Raw genomic sequence first — 22,992 nt, 5'->3', positions numbered from 1 at the left:
ACATCCATCGCGATTGGAGATAATTCTTGGGAGGTACATTTTCTAATGTGGCCATTTCTGTGGGTTTTTTTATTTTTATTTTTTTTAAGTGTTTGTAATAAATCCGGCGGCTCGGCGGATGAGTGGTTAGCGCGTTGGCCTCACAGCTCTGGTGTGCGGAGTTCAAATCCAGGTCGGTCCACCTGTGTGGAATTTGCATGTTCAACCTGGACTGCTTGGTTTTTCACCGGGTATTCCAGTTTCCTCCCACATTCCAAAACATGCATGGTAAGCTGATTGGACACTCTAAATTGCCCCTAATTATGGGTGTGTGTACATAGTTGTCCGTCTCTTTGTGCCCTGCGATCAGCTGGCCACCGATTCAGGGTGTCCCCCACCTCTGGCCCAGAGTCACCTGGGATAGGCTCCAGCACCCCACGCGATCCTAATGAGGATAAAGCGATTCATAAAATGAATGAATGCATTAAATCCACTAGAGGTCAGCATTGAACAACTTTTTTTCCTCATTAAGGAAAGCATAAACTCATTTCAATTATTTTCCTCATACCTCGGGGTATTCAGTGTTTAAACAGCTTTCCACACACTTTTGGGAGGTGGGAGGAAACCTGAGTACCTAGAGAAAACCCACCCAAGTCCTGGTAGAACATGCAAACTCCACATGGGTAAATCTGAACCCACTGGGGATTGAATCATCAATCTCAGAACTGTGAGGTGGACGTGCTAACTACGTACTCATCCACTGGGCCGTACAGCATAAAATTTTGAAAAATAGTCATATTCATGACACACCTTTTCAGTCACGTTAAATCCACGAACCAGTCACATTACAAAACCCAGTTCTGTCATCTTTTATCCAAACTATAATTAGCATGTCAAAATATACAATTTAATGCAGCACATTTAATCAATTCTTACCCATGGGGTTCCCACCATCACACAAAATAATGTTTTGTGATTGCTTATCACCACCATCGGAAGAGGGAGGGGTGTGTAGATGGTGATGTGGTACATCAATATCCACTGCCGACCTTCGACAACAAAACACTTTATGGTTGTCTGGTTAAAGCTGATAGTACCAGCAATATAAATCAAAGCCACTCCTTAGCAACCCATCTTGGTTGGGAAAATACCAAACAGAACCAGAATAGTCACAATCCAATAATCAGTAAGTGTCAAAGACCTACTTCCATTTCTACGAGAGAACATATTTTAGTATTATGTTGCCTTACACCTTTACAATTTGATTGGCTTTGGTCCAAAGACAAAAGCAGCTGTCCAGATTACAGTAGCCACTTTGCAGTTCCATCATCAACCTGCTCACACGCGAGTTCAAAGTAACACAGCACAGCTTGTGTGCACATCCTATATTGTGGGGTTTTCCAACTTTCGAATTATGGCCCATAGTATAAAAATATCTCATGACACAGGACAGAAAAGTTAAGATGTACCTTATAATAATTCTTCCTGTCTCAATATGCTGCTGGCACAAATATACACACAGTGTGTTATATGTATTTTGAATATGTATAATGCCTGATTATCTTTGAAGTCAAAAGTGTCTGGGAAACATTGCTACACTTATTGAATGATATTGGCTGGGTCACTGCTTGGCTACTCTCCAGACCGCAGCTACTCTGTGTATGTTCCAATAAAAGCTAGTTGACTGGCCAACAGTCACCATGCCGACAGTTCCCCAGTCAATAATACATCAGTTCCAACCAACAAAACAACAATTTTCTTCAACTCAAGAAGGTCAAAACGCCTTTCAGCCAAGGCAATTTGTGACTTCAATTGACTTTGGACACAGAAACATCAAATTAAAAACTAATACTTGGTACCAATCAAAATTGTAAGGCTAATGCAAAGATATTTATGGTGTCTCAGCAATAGAAAACTCCATCTCCAAGATCTGCTGACTCAATTGTTCGTTGTTTTTGTACCCTCTCATTTGTGCTTTTGGGTGATTATTTAGTCAACACTGTTTAGCCGTACTTTGGAGTGTGTACACATTGCTGTGAGACTTTGAGCAGATCTACAGTCTAAGACCAGATTAGGAAAGAGAGACCCCATTCAGAGGTGAACAATGGACCATTGCTTCGGCCGTAATACGCATTTGGCCTGTGACACAGCAAACAAGCCAGAGTCTCAACTAGATCCTACCGCCTCTCGCGGCTTCCAAAAAGAACTCTTGCTGTCTGCTGAAAACAGTCAGTCAAACTGCTATGCGAGTTCAAACCAGGCCAGTCCACAGTAGGTTTGACCAAACTAACAAACCAAGCAGCATGTGACCAAAATAATAAATTCAGCAATGAGGGCAACTGAGAACAATCATTTAATGGCCCGAAACGTCAACACACGAGACATATTTTTCTTTCTCAACAGATTGGCTGGATTTAACCTGTCTTAACTGTGTCATAAAACACATTCAACTGCAAGCTTGAACTTCAAACAATAACATGCGGGGGAACGCTTGAGTTTTACAAAAACATTAATATATTAGAAAATCCAGTGCATGAAGGTGTGTGTTAACACCTGAGTCATTCAAACTTTAAGTCTGTGATCGCAGGAGTCTCACATAGCAGTCTTGGTGTCGCTTCTTAGTATTACCTTGAAATCAACAGATATTTTGCTCCCAAGTGGTGGATTAATTGGTAAAGCCCAGATCATATTTTCAGAATTACCACAAACCTTGCTGAGCTACGCATTTTCCACATCCAAGACCGAACAATGATTGATTGCCTTACTTTTTGAATGCATGGTTTCTTAAAACCTTTTGTCCTTGGTCATCAGCTCTTCACCTTGTCAGAACTGACTCTCTAATTCTTTAGTGTCTTTTCCATTCCTTGTCAAAGTGTGCGTGTCTCTTGGGAGTGTGTTGGTTGGGTCCTGTCCCTCGGTGTCGCTACGAGGAATACTCTCAGGGCGGGAACCAGATCCTTTGCTCCCCAAGGTGAAACTCTTTTGGAAACTCTCCGAAGTGAAGTAGTAGACCACGGGGTCCAAGCAGCAGTTGAGACTTGCCAGACAAAGAGTAATCGGGTACAGAGTTCGTGCAAAACGCTCCACGGAGCAATTCGCCAAGGCCTGCGTCCTCACCAAGGCATACAGGAAGAGGATAGAGTTAAAAGGGACAAAGCAGATGATGAAGATGCCAAGATGGACGAGAATCATTCTCAACACTCGTTTCTTGCTGTCACAGCCGTGGCCAACCGTCACTGGACGACGAAGGGTTCTTAGAACCAACGAGGAACATACCAAGTTGGCCAAGAGGGGAAGGAGGAATCCCACAATCTAGAAAGAGAATACACGGGTGAGCAATTTTTTTAGGATGGTCAAACTTACATTTTTCCCCACAAACTAAAGCATATTAAAAAAAGCCTTTATTGTCATCATACACAGCTGCATATAACGAAATTGGTGGTGCTACTCCAAGCTTTTCAGTGTGTTTTCCCAGTAAAAAAACATAAATAGTAGTATAAAAGTATAAAAAGTCACATCCCGGCTAGGTGAATTCTAAAATATTGCACAGAATTCTAAAATATTGCACAGATTCTGAAATATTGCACAGATTCTAAAATATTGCACAGATTCTAAAATATTGCACCGATTCTAAAATATTGCACAGATTCTAAAATATTGCACTCAAAAACGCGAACAACATCGAAATAATTCAATGTTTTCTAAATTTTGAATGTACTTTTTGGGTTGAATTTTAGATATTTGAATTCTCTTGTTCTGCTTTATCCAAAATTAAACACTTCAAAGTTATTTAAAAGGAGTGGTGATTCGATCATTACACAAAAATGCCTCAAAGGGAAAAAGTCCCTTTCTAGTTCAAGTGCTTAATTTTAAAATTTGACCATTCATAAAGTTACACAATTTAGAATTTGCTAAGTGCTGTTTGCGTTGAACATGTCATTGTTTTCCTACTTCAACACTGACATTGTTTTCACATTTTTATGGTGTATTATGTTCATCTTTTCTATGTACTACCTATCTTCAAATTATGGCAAAAAGGTTTCTGGGCAGAGATCATGAAAAGCTATATTTTAAATATAAATTATGACTCCTTCCATGTATTCTTCCAGAAGTCTAACACATCTCTACCATGGTTTCCTGAACTCAAGAAATTTTCCCTTCACCATCTCTGTTGTCCACATCTTCCAAATAGCATTGTTGACCCACTTGAACTTGGGAAAGGGAAGCACACTAAGCCAATAGTAGTAAGTAGAAGTAACTCTTGCACAAAGATGTGCCTCACCTCAATAAAGATGGTGATTCTGGAGAGGTAGGTCCTCCAGGTACTCTTGGAGAAGCCTTCGAAACAGGCTGTGGCTCTATTTGTGCTGTTGATGGTAGAGAAGAAGGTGACTGATATTCCTCCTCCCACAATGGTCAGCCAAACCGCTGCACACACCATTGCAGCGTTTCTGCGCGTGCGGATGGAGCGGGAACGGAAAGGGTAAACTATTGCCAAAAAGCGGTCAACACTGATGCAGGTGAGGAAGAGCATGCTGCCGTAGATGTTAGTGATGAAGGCTGTCCCAGAAACCTTACACAGTCCGTCTCCAAATGGCCAGTGGCGGTTAACATTGTAGAAGACTTTAAAGGGCAATGTAAAAACAAATACTAAATCGGACAATGCTAAATTAGTCATGAACATTGTCGTCTCATTGCGCATCTTCATGCGGAAGCAGAAGACAAAGAGCGCAGCACAGTTGGTGATGAGGCCCAACACAAAGACCACGCTGTAGACCACGGAATATAAATTGTACTTGAAGGAGTCGTCAATGCCGCAGTTCTCCATCCCAGTCTCATTGATCACCAAACTTGCCATGGTGACTGGAAGGAGGGTTCCGAGGAACTGGATCACACCAGAATGTTGTTGTTTTGAGGAAAGGATGCAGGTATTTGTAAATTGGAAGTGTCAGCAGGAGCTCCTCCTGTCCAGCGTTCTCCAAGCCATTGTGGAAACATGCGTGGAGGTGCTCAGATGCTCCTGTGGTAAAGCGGAACAAGTCATCGTTAGGTGTGTGAGCTTGTGACATTTTACTAAAATGTCATGGGCCGTCAGGACCTTCAAGGCCTTCTCTGCTGGCCTAAGAAATATCTGAACCATTATGATTGTCGCCACTGCATTTTAGCATTTCGAATGAAAAGAAACGTACCAACAAAATATTGCGGTTTCATAAATCAGTGTTTGCACGGATCAAAATCAATGAGGCATACAGACATTAAATAACTACAGCTGATTTCTCAGGTCAGAAATAAAAGCAAATGGTCTTGCGTTCTTGACATTTCTTTATTCAGTTTTATTGTAAAATTGTACATTTGAAATCATGAATAGTAATATTGATTAAGCATGTCTACGGCTCGGATTTATTGAGAGGAATTCAAGCCTCACCCTTTTGATATTAAATAAGAGACATAGCAGAGGCCTGTCTACTGTGTATATAAAAAATTGCACGCAAGTTTGCATGTGATTCACACCATGTCCACCACAAAGGAAATGTTGTGAGCTCGCGCAGTCCATCAGGAGTGTCCTCTGCCAGCTGCGGTGACATCTTTATGGCGTTTTCACACGCCTCCCAGAAAGTTAAAGACGACGTTCACAATGCCTACACTGTACTCATCACCACCAAATCCACACACTCCAAGAACTTCTCCGCATAAGCAGGGAAACAACAACATGTGCCAGTTTTCACACACATACACGCAAACAGCAGTGGGTTCAATGGCGGCCGTGCATGACAAAAATACAGATGCACATCTTAGCGAGATGTAGCTAATGCTGCCAAAAAGATTAGAGCTTTCGACATGTGTGTTTGGTTTCATGTACAGGTCATGGACAGCTGCACTTGCATGCAACCCCCCATGGGACAGCCACAGTGACAGAAACAGCTAGTGCCCCTGGGATGCACTGATCTCTGCGGTTTGAGTTCAGCTTGTACATCCAGCTGTTGCCTTCCCTCACTCACATTTTAGGTTGAAAGTTGTACACAATGAGAAGTTCAAGTATGACTTGTTGCTAGAATCTTTAGTTGGCGTGACTGAGGAGGTTGCCAATGCAATATTTGTTTTATTTACTACTGATCCTGCAACCTAACTCATGAATGGTGCACTTAACACATGTTAATATGAAAATGCCACCATTCCTTGTTGACTGGAGAGAGCATTTAGAGGAAAAAAATGGACTAAAACAATCTTTAAAAATCTGCTTTCTCGGCCAGTGACTAAGGCAGGTGTGGGGAACAAGTTAGACACAAAGAGCAAAAATGTTAAACTGTGACAGTCAGAAGTAGCATAAAAAAATCCAATCTGCCGATTTTATTTGGGGAAATATGATGCCTTATTTGTTTCTAAATAGGCCCTGATGGATTTGAAGAGAGAAACATGAAATGAGGCAAAGAGCCACAGTAGTATGTACAAAATATGATAAGCGAAGAGCCACATTCATTTTGGCCGGGAGCCACATGTGGCTCAAGAGCCACGTGTTTGCCACCCCTGGACTAGGGTCATATAACCAGGACCTTAATCCAGAATCAAAGAAACCATCAAAGCTATTTGTTGGATCTGGCCAATTTAAAACAGAATTGTAATACGGATCAAAAGATTTTAGTTTGTGTGTTGTCATCTTAAAAGTCATCCAAATAGAGATTGTGAAGAGTAATTGGCAGTGTAATTCTTTTTTCTGCCATCAGGATATATATTTAAGAAATTAGGGCATGATAAATCAGTGCTTTTGAATTTCTTCGATGATTATTTGAGAGAAACTTTCATTACCCAAAATTAAAAAAAAAGAATCGACAATCACGTGATAAGGAACAACGTCGGAATACTGGAGCATACTAGGTAAAACTTTTTTTTCGACACGAATAAACAGACTCACAATGATGGCCGGATGATGACAGCTCTCCTCTGCGGTTGCCGATGTCAAGTGGGAAGCAGCTGTCACAAGATAAACTCCATGTATTTCACGTCTCAGTGCACTTGCCCGGTCTTAAAAAACCGGACTGGCTCGGGCCTTCTCTCTCATGTGGAATCCATAAAACAACTCGTTTCATTTGTGTAGCTTCACCTAAACGAGCTTCTTTTGCTGGACTCTTTTGCAGTCGTGCGTGCGCTTCCTTTCCTTGTGGGATTACCTCGCTTGCTTGCACTGCTCTGGTGCGCGTGCGCCTTTTGCATGCTCGCGAGAGGAGCCAAACTTCCACAGCCACAGGAAACCAGACAATAGCACCTCGGTCAGGCCGCAGGGGGGAGAAGGAGAGAAGGGGCCCGTGGGGGAGGGTTCTAGGAGGCAAGCAGACAAACACTTTTATTGCCCACCACTACAGGAAATGATTTTAAATAACAGAACACAGTGAAAGCACTATGCATTTTATGGTATTTATATTCAAATCATTCATTTTTTCTGAGCCGTTTATCCTCACAAGGGTTGCGGGGTCACCCCCACATTCACACCGAGGGGCAATTTAAAGTTTTCAATCAGCATGTTTTTGAGATGTGGGAGGAAACCAGAGTACCTGGAGAAAACCCGCGCAAGCCCCGGGAGAACATGCAAACTCCAAACAGTGAGGACCAACCTGGGATCGAACCCATGACTCCAAAACTGTGAGGCTGAAATGCTAACCACTTGTCAGGTGGGCCGCCCGGTATTTATATTTATTTTCAGAAATAGTTTGTATGGAACAAGTGATTTCTTATTAAAATATATATATATATATATATATATATATATATATATATATATATATATATATATATATATATATATATATATATATATATATATATATATATGTTTAAACGTAACCCCGTGAAGATTGAATGGACAGTACATTTTGGGTCATGTTATTTGTTATACAAATGTATATGTGTATTAATTATTAATCATTATTGTAGTTTTTTTGTGAATTTATATATCATTATATTAGGCATGATTACATGTAAAGAAAATGATCATAAAAATACAATGAAATAAATTAACTATAGGTTCCAGCTCGCCTTTATTTATTAATGAGAATAAGATTAATATGGATTTATAGTAATATCATCCCAGTACCAGAAACCATAACTAAACTTAACTGTTTAAAATTCTAAAACCCCAATTATTACTAAATTCTCATGTCATCACTTACCCGGTAGTTATTTTTAGCAACCTGACAGGGTGGCGTTGGACATGTTCCCATTGTGTTAAGGCTGGCATGGGGCTGTTTTGTATACCTATGTGTGTGTGTGGGTGAGTTGTGTGTGTGACAATGAAAAAGGGAGCATTGACTGAAGGGAAATGGTTTTGGGAGTAGCGTCTGGCCACACCACAATAGCAGCAGGGAGGACAGGATATCCTGCTTACTGCATTAGCTAAAGTCACGCATATTCACACTCATGCATACACACAGATGAAGTACACTACACACCATCAGATGTTTAACATGCCCATTGTTGGAGTTGCCTTGAATGTGCGATGGAGCCATGGTCTGTCGTAAAAATGACATTAAAGACATTCCGTGAGAAGTGTATTCTTTCATATGATGTGCATGGAACTCACACATGACGATAAACACTTTTTTTTTCTTCAAATAGTTACTCCCTTCCAATTCATAGCAGTAAACCATCTAAGTCTGTCTTCATTACTTGCCAGTGATGAAGAGAACATCAGCGGACATATGTGCTACACATGTTGAAAAACATGTTGTTTCTTACATACCATGCCTATATATCAATATATTCTACAAAATGCCATTATGTGGTAGGAACAGTGAATGATTTTTTTGTCACGATGCCGCACAGTTCTGAGATAAAGGGCTCACTTAGTTCTGGCCTTCTTTTGTGGAGTATGACCTTTTGGGTTTTCTCGATATACTCAAATTGCTTCCCGCATCGACCACAAAATGAATTATGGGTGGTTGAACACTATACTGAATTGTCAATAGGTGTCAACGTGAGTGTGTGGGTGTCTTTTTCTGCCCTGCTATTGGCTGGTAGTCAGCTCAAGAGGAACCCCGCCTCCTAACTATGTTCAGCTGGGATTGCATTAAGCACCCTGCACCGTTGAGAAGATAAGCATTATGGATAATGACCGAATGAAGTGTCAATACCATATTTGTATTTTTTTCATTATCTTGTTGATAGATCGGGAGGCAATTATGTGTGAGAAGAAAATCAATACAGATCAGCCTAATGTGAACCGTGGAAAAATGTGGTCAAATCTAAGTGAGACATGTCAGTGAATTTGAAAAAATTACAATTGGTTGATCAGATATCAAGAGATCTTTGATTTGACTGTAGTGCACAAACACTTTTTTTCCTTTTTTTTCCTCTGTGTTTGGTAACGGTAACTAAGCTCTGCTAGTTCAACCAAGACTTTGTGAGTCACACCAATTAGAACAAAGACCCTATTACAGCGCTCTACTCAGTACCCTCCTCTCTTCTTCAACCCATGTGTCTTGCCCTCCTTTAATGCAATGATGAGTGTACTTCCTTTACTTTTTTCCCCTTGCCGCAACTATCCTCTCATTCATGTGCTCCAAGAGGCTTCAGTGGCAACCCCATCGAGCCATACATACCTTTGCCCTGACAACACAACCACACAAAGGCAGCAAGACGGCACAACTCGGCAGACTTGAGTTTTAAAGCCTTTATGGACTAACTGACAAGACGTGACTTACTGATGTATGTGACAGCAAAGGGATTCTATAGCGCTTGTCCACAACTGACCCCACGAGGCCCTATGATCTAATGTTAAACTTTGACCGTCATCCCCAAGGCTGCTGTTTTGGAGACTGAGCAGCGGGTGTTTATTTCACAGCACTGATCAATGAGAATATCCGTGGGTAAGCAGCACTCATCCTTCAGTCTGTTGTAGTGATAAGAGTGACACCTCCAAGTGCAGATGATTCTCTAATGTTAGTGGGGACCATTGGAAGTCCCTCCAACTGACGCTTCCATTGACGTACCCATCGGTCCAATTTTTTACTTTTTTTTAATAATAATAAAAAATGACCTCACTAGCTCGAAGCGTGTCTCCTGGCCTACGTTTAGATCTTTCCCTCTTTGGTGGCATTTTTTTAACAACATTTTTGGGGGATAGTAAAACTATTGGATGTCTGCCATGTACCAAATGAGCCCCATAGGAAGGCCCTACCACATCAAACTAGACAAAGGATACATCATTCCTATTAATGAGAAGATGTTAAAAGAAACATTTAAACATATATTATGACTTGTTGCCTGTGCATTCAATGTTTTTTTAAACATTCACTTTTCTCGCTACCTAACTGTAAGATAACCCTAGGGTTAGTTTCACAGCTATGGTTAGGGCTAAATCTGATTAGGGTTACGGCTTGGGTTGGTGGCCTAAACAACAAATAATCCTAACCCGAAATTAACCCTAGGGTTAGTGTCACAGCTAAGGTTAGGGCCAAAGACTTAAACTAACCCTGGGGCTAATAGACGAACTGATTAATGTAGTAATCAAGTGAAGAATACCAGTATCATTGTTAGTTTACTCGGGGAAGATTCTCTCTTGCGAGGATAGTAGCACTCATCTTTGCATTTTAATCAGATCAAATCGGCCGAAACTGCGACGTCTTGTGGGGGTTCTCTGAATTGTGGGTTGTGAGATTCTGCATTCTGTGAGATTTTTTATTTTGTATTTTTTTAAATAATAATAAAAATGACCCCACTAGCACGTTGCGTGTCTCCTATCTTTCCCTCTTTGGTGGCATTTAAAAAAACATTTTTTCATTCATTCAAATAAATGCATTGAAGAAGTGTTATTTAATGCTTTGTTTGATTGTTGTAATAGTTGAACATTGTACATAGCGATCCTTAAGTGCTCCTTTCCACATCAAAGAATATGTTGCATAGCCCTTGCCTACTGGCATTTACTGTCTTCTTAGGTGCTCTTATGTTTATTTTAAGAATGATTTCAATGGCGGATATTAGATCTAAACTATCTTGTTTTTTTTTTTTTTTAAATTTTTAAAAGGAGTGCCAGTTTTTGTTGCAAACACGTATAATATAAAGCAATAATGTATAATGTGAATGCTGGTGAACCATCTGTTTATTATAAAGAGAGCATGGAATACATTAAACAAATTAAGTCAATTGCTTCAAACAATGAGACCAAAACCTTTTTTATTTTTTTATATTTATATATATATATATATATATATATATATATATATATATATATATAAATATATATATACTGTGCCCTTCCAAAACCATGTCAAGTCAAGCTTCAACTGTGTCCTTGAAAACTAGAGCTGAGAAAAACTGAAACATCTTCTCTCTGTACCTCAAGCAATGTTTCCACCACATGTTCAATGTGGCCATGGCAGCCCTGTTTCAGGTTATCGAGAGTACAAAAGGGAGATCCTTGGACAACATATGGGAATGAAGGGGCAAACATGAAATCGTCAAAACATTTGCCAGGGAAGTCACAGTTGAAGAGAAGTCTATTTGGCGGTAGTAAAATATGGGGCGCTCACTATTAGTAACTCGTAATATATAATAGGGCATAACTTGGAAGCGGGCCACAGTTGTAAGGAAACATATGTACTATATTCCAGCATCGCTAACCTAGTCCATGTGTTTAATTTACGTAAAATACTAAGGCAGGCTTATTTATTACAATCAGTTTTGAATGTGTGTTTAAGAAACACCGAATGTGACGGCACCATGCTATCTAAATTTCACAGTCTCTTTGTGCCATGTTTGCATTCCTCTGAGGTGGTGCAGTAATTGTAACCCACCATCTTCTTATGCACTGCCACCACACCAGCTTGATGCAGGATCATTTGTCACCTTTGTCGTAGTAGAGTAGTTTGCACGATCATTTTGTCTGTTTTCCATTTTGGATTCTATGACGTTTGATGGTTATTATTTTTTTTGAAACTGTTGCCCAGTGTCCCAATGGTTGAGCCATAAAAGCCATGGAAACTGTAAGGGAACCTATCAGAACATGAAGGGTACATGCTGTCATCCGTGGTACACCGCCAACTGAAATGTAAACCTCTAGGACTCAACAGCTCTTCTACCATCATGGACTATCAGGCATACAGTAATAGCTTGTGACAAAACTTTGCAAGGCCTGAACATGTTGGAGTAAATGGCTAAATTTAATAGCTTATGAGGGCTAGGTTTTGGGCACACAGGTCTGCCAACTGCTGTCTAGAACACTGTGTCAATGTAGTTCTCATATCAAAACGAATATTAAAATGCTTGCAACAGGGGCCAAGTCAAATGCAATGAGATCTGGGCTGTGGCTGAAGCCGGAGAGACCTCGATGATTTTCTTATTGTAGAGGGTGGCTCTTGGAATGTTGGATTTCATCTATCTGGCAGTTGCAAGGTTGAAATGCTCTGCATTGTAAGATGGACTAGATTGTTCAAAGCACTTTGAGAATGGCACATAAATACACTAATAGAGCCTTGACATATACATGTGTTTTATTTCAAATAATTGTAATTACAGCTGGGACAGACTCCAGCGTGCCTGCAAACCTCATGAGGATAAAGCGCTAAATACCCTTGGATAAAAACAATTATAGCAAATGTTTATATGGAGGCAGCTTTTATTTCTATGTAGATTACTATGGAGGCTTATATATAATACAACTAATAAATTGCCCTTTCACAACATCTTCCTCAGATAAAAGATGTCACCAGACCACAAGAGACAGTGCCAAAATCCTTTATGGTTTAGAGCAATGCCTGATGTCTGGAATGCTTCTTGGAGTTTAGCAAAAAATCAGTTCGAGCAGAACAATAATCCAAAGTAGGGTATGGCTTGGCTCACCACACTGCCAAGTTGTGACTATTCAACCTGAGGCCAATGTTGAAACCAGTCTCCAGTCCCAGCAGCCGAAAGGAGGCCATATTGTTGGGGTTATCGCTGGATTATGTCTCCGATGTCCTTTTATTAAAGTATATCTATTAATAAACCTATCACATATAGTGAGCATCAATCAGATAGTGTGATACATAGCACATTTTTAGCCTTTATCTGCTGTGCTCATCTCCTCACCTCCTTTTCATTTACAGGACAATATGCCAACAGGTCTCTCTCTACTAAAAGAAGCCAACACAGGACCACAAGAATGTCAATGAAAGCCAGCTGGGCCACAGACACAGTGTTTGATATGTGAGGGAATTGCAGCACCATGAGGGCGCACAGGCTGAACACACAGCTCACCAGCAGAGGGAGGCCTGCTTCGTGAGGGAAGGGCTGAGCAACACCACCAAATGTGGGAGGACAAATGGAGCATCAGTAGCTGGGTTATGATATATATTCATTTAAAAATTAGATCCCGGTGATTCTGGGGTGGATCACCGGTTGGTCCTCACTGTGTGGAATTTGCATGTTTTCTCTGGGCTTGCATGGGTTTTCTCTGGGTACTCCAGTTTCCTCCCACATCCCCAAAACATGCAAGGTAGGATGGGTGAACACTCTAAATTGCCCCTAGGTGTGAGTATGAGCGCAAATGGTTGTCTGTTTCTCTGTGATTGGCTGGCCACCAATTCAGGGTGTCCCCCACCAGGTTCCCATAGTTAGCTGGGATATGCTCCAGCACCCCTGGTGACCATCGTGAGGTTCAGAAAATGAACGAATATACATAAGTAACAATTTACCTTGTTAAAACCTGCCATCATTTCCCTTCACATATAGAAGACATTTTTTGGGAGACCTTGTCTCATTGTTAAAGGGGCACTGTCAATTGTTTTTAATCAGGGATTTGACTCTACCAAGGATATCCCCCTAATTGTAACTTTTCAACACATTACGTGGGATATTATTTTTCCAGCCTTATGACAAAAACTTGGGAGAGGCCCCAGCACATAGGGAGGTCCATAAAGGAATGATTGGTTGATTTGCGAGAGTTTGAAACCAACCTTGAACTTTAGAAAGGTTCTCCCGGATGAATAGACAGAAATTTCAACACAACTGCTCCAAACATTTCTCAGAACATAAAAGGGGAGATGTATACTTCATACATTTGCTTCCTGTTAGTGTAATGGTCATGTCTTAATATATTTTTCCTTTAATGCTATTTTTAACATTGAAAAAGCCTATCATATACAAAGAGGCACCCCAACCTCATTCTTCAATATACCCTCAATCTATGTTTGACTTTGTATATTTAGGCAGAGACATAGGAAGCATAGTTAATGCTATAGATTATTTAAATGTCCAAAATGAAGGATAGAATTGGACAGTTGATCTATAATATTTAAAATCCCATCCAAGATCACAAATAAACTAACCTAATTACTGAACGAATGTGATTGATTCAAATGCAACACACCGTGTTCTTATCCTTCATCTTCTTTTCTTTGTTTTTCCATTAATCTCATCCCTTGTGCATAAAATCGAATTTAGAGAATATCCTTAATTTTCTGTGATATCAACACTCAATTGACCCCATGATAACTCACCTTAAAAAGACCTCAAAGTAGTTTCTGAAAGTCATCATGTCATTTTAGCAAATTCCAGATCCTCCTCGTCTGACCAGGAGCTCTTTTCTTTATCTTTATCGTGGCAGTTTGCTTTAACTCTGATGGCATCATGTCTTGTTTGGAAAAAGACCATGTTGTATCTGAGTCATGCTGTATAGGATTCAGAGGCTAAGAGCTTTCTAGGCGTCACTGACAAACGTTTAAACCAGTGTCATTATCCACTTCAGTCAGGGGCAAAATAGGAACTCTGAGTGGAAGGAATGCTTTCTAAACACGCAGACCAGGATTTATCTACTGGTGAGTAATCTTATTTCAACAACTCTATATTAAATTAGCAGCTTTGTCGAAAACTTGTGATGTCGTAATATAAAATTATGTTTTAGCATTGGCGTAGGAGCTAGTTTAAAAAAAAAAAAATTAGAAGGGGGTATTTTGTTGTTGTTTTACCATCTGGGGCCGTTTGCACACTGTGAAATGTGGCTCTTGTGTTGAGGATTCCATATAAATCAGTATGATTCCCTTCTATTTTGACTCAACTCATCCAGCACAATTCGATTCAGTTACTGTAAGTGATAAAGAAGACGTAAAAAATCTTGAAACCAAAGTGTTTAAACAAAACATTGCTGGATTTGTTGTGTTTTGTTACTGGTCTTGCTCATGCATGAATCAGCATATGCTGATTTTCTTATACTATCACAACTGCGAAAAGTGTTATGACAATGATTCATTTTGAAATGTATTGTATTAGCTCATCACTAACATGATATTTGATTTAAAGTGAGCAATATCTTTCAACATTCTGTTGATGTTACATCTACAGCCCTGTAAAAAAAAGGAGGATTGCCAAGGCAAACTCAGTTTTATTACATGCGTGAAATCGAACAAGGCTTTTCGTTGATGTTAACATTAATGTTCAGTGTTGCGTGGTGTTTGTTCAGTTTTCCCAGAGTCTAGAATAATCAAATAAGCTACACCCCTTGAAAGCATGAAGTCATAACACGAGCCTTGTTTATGATTGGCTGCAACATTCGTTGGCTTGAATTTTGGTTGTTTTACTTCAATGAAGAAGATGCTTTTATGGGCTCATAAGAGATGGTTTTTTCGGACATTATTTCTCATAAACAGAGATCATAAAGAAACTCTTAACTTGAAAAATTATACAGCACTTAAAATTATAAGACTGTAATTGTATATATAAAAGTACTACAGTTAATAAAATTGGAAAAACCTTTAAAATACTGATTTGACATTTTGAGATTGGAAAATACCTTTTCTGATTATATTCAGCATGTCACCATGTTTGTGTTTAAGGAGAGCCAATGATAATTCAAATGGACACTATGGAACTGCAGTCATGAATAATGAAAATTTATGTCCATATGGAGATGATGTCATGGTGAAAATTCACAGTTTTAAGAAGTACTAAGGGGCTATGCAGTTTAACCATATTTAATATTGATTATGTCATAATGTACCCTCATTGCTTACCAAAACATCCATCTATCCCTGCTAAATAATTGGAAATGTTTCAACAAATGTGTCTGTTAGGTTGCTGTGCTCTATTTAGCAAATCATTGAACTGCTGCTGGCCCACGAGCATTTCTAAAATAACATGATCTCTTTATATAAACATCTCCACCTGCACTCTTGCGTACACATAAAACAACATTTGACATTTTTCTCCAGGTTTCACTCTCAGCAGACCACCCAAGCATTTTCAGTGCAACAACTCTTAACCACCAAATGTATGTATATTGGTTTTATTAACAGAACAATTCAATATTTTGCAACTAAACCTGTGCCAAGATGTGAATGAAGTCCCATAAAAATGACATCAGAGGTTACTTTCACTTCTATGTATGAAGTTGGAGCTTCTGATGCTGGCACAAATTTGCACACTGACCTCTATCAAGCATAAATCAACATGAGCACATCTACACTATACAATAACCCATGTTTTGAAAACTTTATAGATTTTCATCATCAAAATTCTGCTGCTAAAAGGTTATAATATATTGCAGCAGCTTGAAGAACACTGCACTGTCGTCAAAGCAAAATCTGTGATCACATTCCATATGGAGCTCATTATTTAAATAGCCCATGAAATATTGTAGATACATTTTACGTGTGACGCAAGACCGTCATACATTGTTTATGTATATTAACTTTAACAGGACCAGACATATTGTAATGACTATTCATATAGATATTTTCTCTTTGGTTGAGTAGCAGCATTAGTTTTTTAAAATCGAAGCAACATCTTTACTGCAACTATCTTATAACTCAAATAATTTCATAATTTCATTAAAATTAAGTTAATTTACTGTTATTATGTAAAGCTCACATTGCATGGTTCCTTCCTAAATGTTTAACTTCATTTTTTTTGTTGTTGCTCATAATGGGTAAATGAGTTATAACAAAAGTGGTCCGCCCTTTCAGCACTCCAGCCTTTCAGCTGGGAAAATTAGTTTGTTCATTTCCACTCAAGCATCCGGATTTCATTTGCTCACCACAATAAACAAATTCCAAAGGAAATGCTGTGGAACAAACACACGTTCTTTATCATCACTCACAATCTCTTTATTTGACCTCTTATTTACCTCTCGTATTTTCATTTTCACAACATCTGACTTTTCGTTCCAAGTATTTAAGTGTAAGAAATTCCGATTAGTAAATCAAATGTAAGCTGTCCACCCCTTTCTTAGATAAAAAAAAAAGTGGGGGTTGAAGGGTGGTATCGCATTTCAGCTTTCATTCTACCAAGATCCATTAATAACACCTGACAGCTTTTATTTAATGAGCCCACTACTGTAAACTTTACAAATGGATGTTTGAAAAACAGGACTGGTATAGATGTGCTGTATTCATTGAAGGCATACACGTGTAAAAGTGCTTCTCATAATTACACAATAGAAAAAGTTCACTATTTTATCAGTCTTCTCAGAAAGTGAGAGGAAACTTTCCCACTAGATTAGAATACTGGGGAGAGAAGTTCCATACTGTAATATATTGATACTAGAATTGTTAATTGCCTCAGGTTATACAAGTGTGTTTAACCACGCCCCCGAGTGACCGTTGTTAAATACAGCGTGACCCGGATGGAGTGGGGTGTGTTGGGTGTCCGGTTCTGGTGTTGCAATACAGAGCTACACATGTGTGAACCCTGGCTCCGCCGTTTATTGCTGTTATGGTTATATTAACAGTTATATAAAGTGCAAAGTTATCACACATACAGCAATGGAATTCATAGTAGAATCAGCTAAATAACTCAAAATACCCTGAGTTGTTACTTTCGGAAACAGGATACAGCTTACCTGTTAACTTGCACAAAGGAGTAAAAAATAGAGTTTGATTCTTTTGTAGGTCTCGAATGTTACCAGAATGCCAATTTCCTTTGGAATAGTGACAGAATTAGGTTAGGTCGGTGAGAATTTACAGATGTATTCCCCATGCAATGATTCTATTAAAATGCATTAGTTAGTTTACAGTACCAATTGGCATCATATTATATTGAATGCGTTAATGTGATGTGTAAAGTCAAACCCCTGGAGGCCAGTGCAGATATTGTATTTTGCTCTTGAAGATGACATCACCAGCAATGCTGCGAAAGAGGTCCCACCTTAAATAGATTGAAAATACTTGACGCTCTACAGAAGCAGCCACCTGCAGGAGTGTCCTTCTTCAAACAGGGTTTTGACATCAAGCAGAGAGGAGCAGCCATCCACGGAAAGAACATCAGACTGTAGTGAAGACTAAACACTGCCTCACTATCCCTTTTGGTAAGCATTCAAATTTATTCAAAATTACTCTAAACTCAGCTAGATTTATTTTCATCTGCATCATGACATTTTTTTTATGAATGATAAAAAAGGTTTTCTTATATATTTAATGATGAGGTGATTTAAATGTGTTCCTAATATGAGAAAAAAGGAATTCTGATGATTAATGTGCAATTTTTGCAATTTGAGGCTCGCCACAATAAGATGCTGCTGGCCATATATAATTAAAAGATAGAACTACAATTGAATGAACTAATGCTTGCTCATCTGGACCAATCTATGTTCAGAATTAGTTAAATAAAGATGTTAAGATGACTGGTTTTGTTCAATGTGATTAGCTTGCATAGTAAAATATCTACAGCAAATCAGTTTCAAAACAAGTGTGACGCAGTTTTAGCAAAACATGCTCAAGGTGGTTCTGGATAATTTCACATGTAAAAATGATACTAATAAACAAATGTTTCCTTGAATGTGATACAGAGGACTTTGTTGGACAAGTAGTTCACAATTTAGTTTTTAAAAAATCCAAACAGTTGCACTATAATGCCTTCGAGGAAGTAAATGTAATAGAACATCTGTCACGTAACCGGATAAATGCCCTAGCTAATCTGATTTCAGGGCTTCCTGCATTCAAGACCTTTAGTGAGAATCTGAGAAAACAATCTGTCAATTTAGCTTTTTTTGTGGCTGTCATACTTTCAATGACATGATTTGTCTTTATCTCAGCTGCTGCAAATGGAGCAAGTTAATCAGATGCAGAGTGTGGAGATCAACTCTACTCACTGTCCTTCCATCGATAACTTCCGTAATCAAGTGTACTCCACATCCTTCTCTCTCATCACGGTGTTGGGCCTGGCTGCAAACGGCTTTGCCCTGGTGGTGCTCATCCGAACTTACCACCCCAATTCTCCCTACCAAGTCTACATGCTGAATCTCGTTGTGTCCGACCTTCTGTGTATCAGTACTCTCCCCATGCGTATAGTCTATTACGTCAACATAGGACAATGGAACCTGGGTGATTTCCTATGTCGTATCAGTTCCTGGTCCCTATATGTCAACCTCTACTGCAGCATTTACTTCATGACGGCCATGTCCGTGACCCGTTTCGTAGCCATTGTCTTCCCAGTGCAGAACAGACTTCTGGTTACAGCGAAACGTGCAGGTTTGGTGTGTGCAGGCATTTGGATTTTCATCTGTCTGGTGTCGTCACCCTTTCTGACGTTTGGCCAGAGATTTGACCCACTCACCAATAAGACAAAGTGCTTTGAACCCCCAATAGGTCACAATATGTCAATAGTAGTCTTACTGAACAATTTGTCTTTAGTGCTAGGCTTTTTCCTCCCCTTTCTCATTATATTGCTCTGCTACGCTGGCATTATTCACACCCTACTTTACCGCACCCCCAGGGTGAGACGGCAGCAGGATATAGGCCCAAAAGCCATTCGAATGATCGTCATTGTCCTGCTGACCTTTTTCGTCTGCTTCATGCCGTATCATGTGCAACGTTCCGTTCATTTACTCTCCTTGTCGCGGCCTCACACTTCCTGTTCTGAAAGGGTTTTAATGCAGAAGTCAGTTGTAGTGACGCTGTGTCTCGCGGCAACCAATACATGCTTTGACCCGTTGCTTTACTTTTTCTCGGGGGAGGCTTTTTTGAACCGTCTTTCCTCCTTGCGCCCGTCAAGATCAACTGGCACGCATAACAGCTCTGTAAGGATAAATGTGGCTAGTACCGAAACTGACATCAACCGACAGCTCAATGCCACTGCTTGTATACTCAATAGCCCTGTCCAAAATCAGTGACATGCTCAAAAAAGGTTTCTCAAAAGCATCTTATTTGAGGAATGTTCCTATACTACTTGTTAGCTGTATTTGGGCAAAAGTTTGGGTACACCTAAAAATCGTTGCCAGTAAATGCCTAGGCAAATAAAGAATTGTTTTTGCTTTTATTTTTGGGGTGCGGAGGTCATTAAATCATGTATGTATTTTAATTTTCCTACTAGTGGCTAGATGTAGAGTGAGACAATAAAAAAATGTGAAAAAAAACACACCAAAAATTGTAGTAGAATAGACCAAATAGATTTTTTTCATTCACTACAATGTTTTCATTCAAATAATGATGGAAAGGGATTAACACAAATATTATATGTAAAATGTACAACCAGTTCCACCAATTCCAAAGGTTCAAAAGTATTTGTAATGTAGCCTAGCTGCATCATATATCACATATTAGAATGCTGTGATTGTAACTATTGTTAATTTTATTGTCACTTACTAATCTTGCCATATTAACAGTTTATCTCAATTAGACACTGTGATTTATATCATTAATATTAGTGTTGATACCGTGTTATGTTTTTGACTGTGCTATGCACTCATGAAGACAGGAACAGGAAAGCCACAAATATTGTGTACTTGTGGTGATTGGGTCTCCCCAGGGTCTGGATCGCATGGCTATCGCATGATTATAGTTGATTCGTAATACTAATTCATGTAATTAATTATAATTTGAGCATTTTTTAAATTGCAGTGTTCAAGAAGAACCTCACCGTTTCAAAAAAGGCTGGTTGGTAAACAGTACGTGGTGTTTATTCTTGAGTGCTCGATGAGTTTTAAGTTGTGTCCACTGGGCTGCAAATGTACTGTTTTATTCTAGATTTTTAAGATTCAATTGCAAAAAGTATTTTTTTCTTTTAAAAACCACATCCAATATTAATCTAATGGAGAAAGTCTATTCATTACCATACTTTCTGGGTGTTTTTTTAAGGAAGTAGGCAAAGAGGTGACTGTAGTGTCCTCAAAATTCACTTTGCTATCTATAACAAAGGGATTCCCAGGAAGTGTGTTTGCGTGTGTGTGTATGTGTGTGTGTGTGTGTGTGTGTGTGTGTGTGTGTGTGTGTGTGCATGCGTGCGTGTGTGTGTGTGTGTCTGTTTGGGCAGGTCACTGTATGGTGTGGCTCTTTGACTGTCATAGTTCAAAATTTTTGCTCTTTGTCAATGTGACACAATATAGGCTGATTTAATTAAATATAAAAAATGTTCCATCTCTGGCATCTGATGGGGGTTGTGCATCAGTTTTTCCTGTTTTCAACGTAGAAACTCATGACTGAATTGTTTCACCCTTCACAAATTGTGCACAGACATAGACATATGTTCACATGGGCGTCACATGTAAGCAGACACACTGATCACGTTTAGATATAAATCAACTTAGCCCCATGAGAGAGAGAGAGAGAGTAACCCTTTTGTTGACTAAATGAAAGAATCAATAATATAAATGCTAAAAATATATTAAAAATCTTAACCAAAAACAACAGAAATCAGGGGGATGGTGCGGTCACCTTTGACCTCATTAATGCATCTAAGGGCTTACAACATGACCCTGAGATCCAACTGCTTGAACTGACCCTTCCGATGAGCACATAGAAGGCCACTGTATTGGTGCTTCATAAACAGATTATACTGGAGCACATGATCATCTCCCTCCTCTGTTTGCACAAAAGATGTTTGTTTGTGCATGAAAGCATGGTTTTTCCATCTCCCAACCATTAAAACACAAAGAGCCTGAAAGCATTTTTTTTATTTTTCTAATGTTTATCAAGAACATTCTGTTTATGTGGCAACTTTGTGACAACTTAATATCCACACCCAGGAGCAACATTGTTCCCTAAAGCGAAATTAAAGACACTTTCATCAAACATGTGAGACCTTAGTTACACATTCAAAAACAGACATGGAATCTGATCTACTAAAGGGATGCAAATGTAACCTCAATTGGGTGTGACAGATGCTGCTATCTGATGTTTTAAGCATAAACTGATATATCCGAGTACAAAAATCAGTTTCTTTCATATTGGTTTACCATGCTCACCTCCAACAGAGAAAACAAACCACATTCCAAACATGGACGCGGTGTTCCTTCCGGCAGGGACTGTCCAACAAAGACAACTTCTTTTAGTAAACAGCTAGTGGGGTCGCTAAACAGTGAGTGTAAGTTCTTGTGTTAGGGGTGATTACATTTTCGAGGTCATGAGATCATAAAAACTTCCCGAAAACTTGATAACAGATAACTGTATTTAACAACAATTTGGAGAGTAGGTGACGTGAGCAAATCATTTTCCATAATACTTTGATAAAAAATGCTGACGCTTTGAATTTGGTTGCATAGGGGGAAGACTACTCTCTCACAATGATCCTCCAGTTGAGTTTGCAACTGCTTGAAAATGTGTATCCTAAGAAATTATTATACTAGTTATGAATTCATTTAGAAGAGGTATGATGAACATGCCAAAAAGATATTTTACCAGAAAGTAATTTCACTTCAACTGTCCCTAACTATTAAAGATGGCGCAAGATGATTTCAGGATATACACTACTAGTAAAAACTTACCATTTAGGACTGTGGGTGAGTGTAGAGGTGTTTCAAAATTGTGTGGTCATTGTTTACACTCTTATTTCATAATAAATACCTGATATTGCAGTATTGGGCGTGTCGGCCTCACAGCTCCGGGGTCCTGTGTTCAAATCCAGGTTACGTCCACCTGTGTGGCCCGGAGACAGCTGGGATTGGCTCCAGCACCCCCCGCGACCCTAATGAGGATAAAAGCGGTTCAGAAAATGAGATGAGAGATGTTGTAGTATTATGAGTACAGTATGCTGCATTAAACTCTATTAATCATACAGAACCAGGCACAGGCTATTTAACTTTTGTTGTCAAAATACATATGAACAGTCTCCACCCGTAGC

At 39.2% G+C, this 22,992-nt stretch overlaps 2 protein-coding genes across 2 annotated transcripts; one reads left to right on the top strand and one right to left on the bottom strand.

Annotated features, from left to right (window-relative positions):
- Positions 1–2,309: 2,309 nt before the first annotated feature.
- LOC144082128 (lysophosphatidic acid receptor 4-like) lies at positions 2,310–7,268 on the bottom strand. The gene is made up of 3 exons (XM_077608993.1): positions 6,890–7,268; positions 4,262–4,999; positions 2,310–3,291 (listed from the first exon to the last, which is right to left on the bottom strand). The coding sequence occupies exons 2-3, from the start codon at positions 4,835–4,837 to the stop codon at positions 2,803–2,805; spliced, it is 1,065 nt and encodes a 354-aa protein (XP_077465119.1). The 5' UTR covers positions 4,838–4,999; positions 6,890–7,268; the 3' UTR covers positions 2,310–2,802.
- Positions 7,269–18,979: 11,711 nt separating this feature from the next.
- On the top strand, positions 18,980–20,047 carry LOC144082650 (cysteinyl leukotriene receptor 1-like). The gene has a single exon (XM_077609936.1). It carries the CDS (start codon positions 18,980–18,982, stop codon positions 20,045–20,047), a length of 1,068 nt encoding a protein of 355 aa, XP_077466062.1.
- Positions 20,048–22,992: the final 2,945 nt, after the last annotated feature.

Source organism: Stigmatopora argus, chromosome 9, assembly GCF_051989625.1.
Source record: "Stigmatopora argus isolate UIUO_Sarg chromosome 9, RoL_Sarg_1.0, whole genome shotgun sequence".
Taxonomy (NCBI): domain Eukaryota; kingdom Metazoa; phylum Chordata; class Actinopteri; order Syngnathiformes; family Syngnathidae; genus Stigmatopora; species Stigmatopora argus.
The sequence above is the reverse complement of the archived record's forward strand: the minus strand, read 5'-3'. Positions and strand labels throughout refer to the sequence as shown.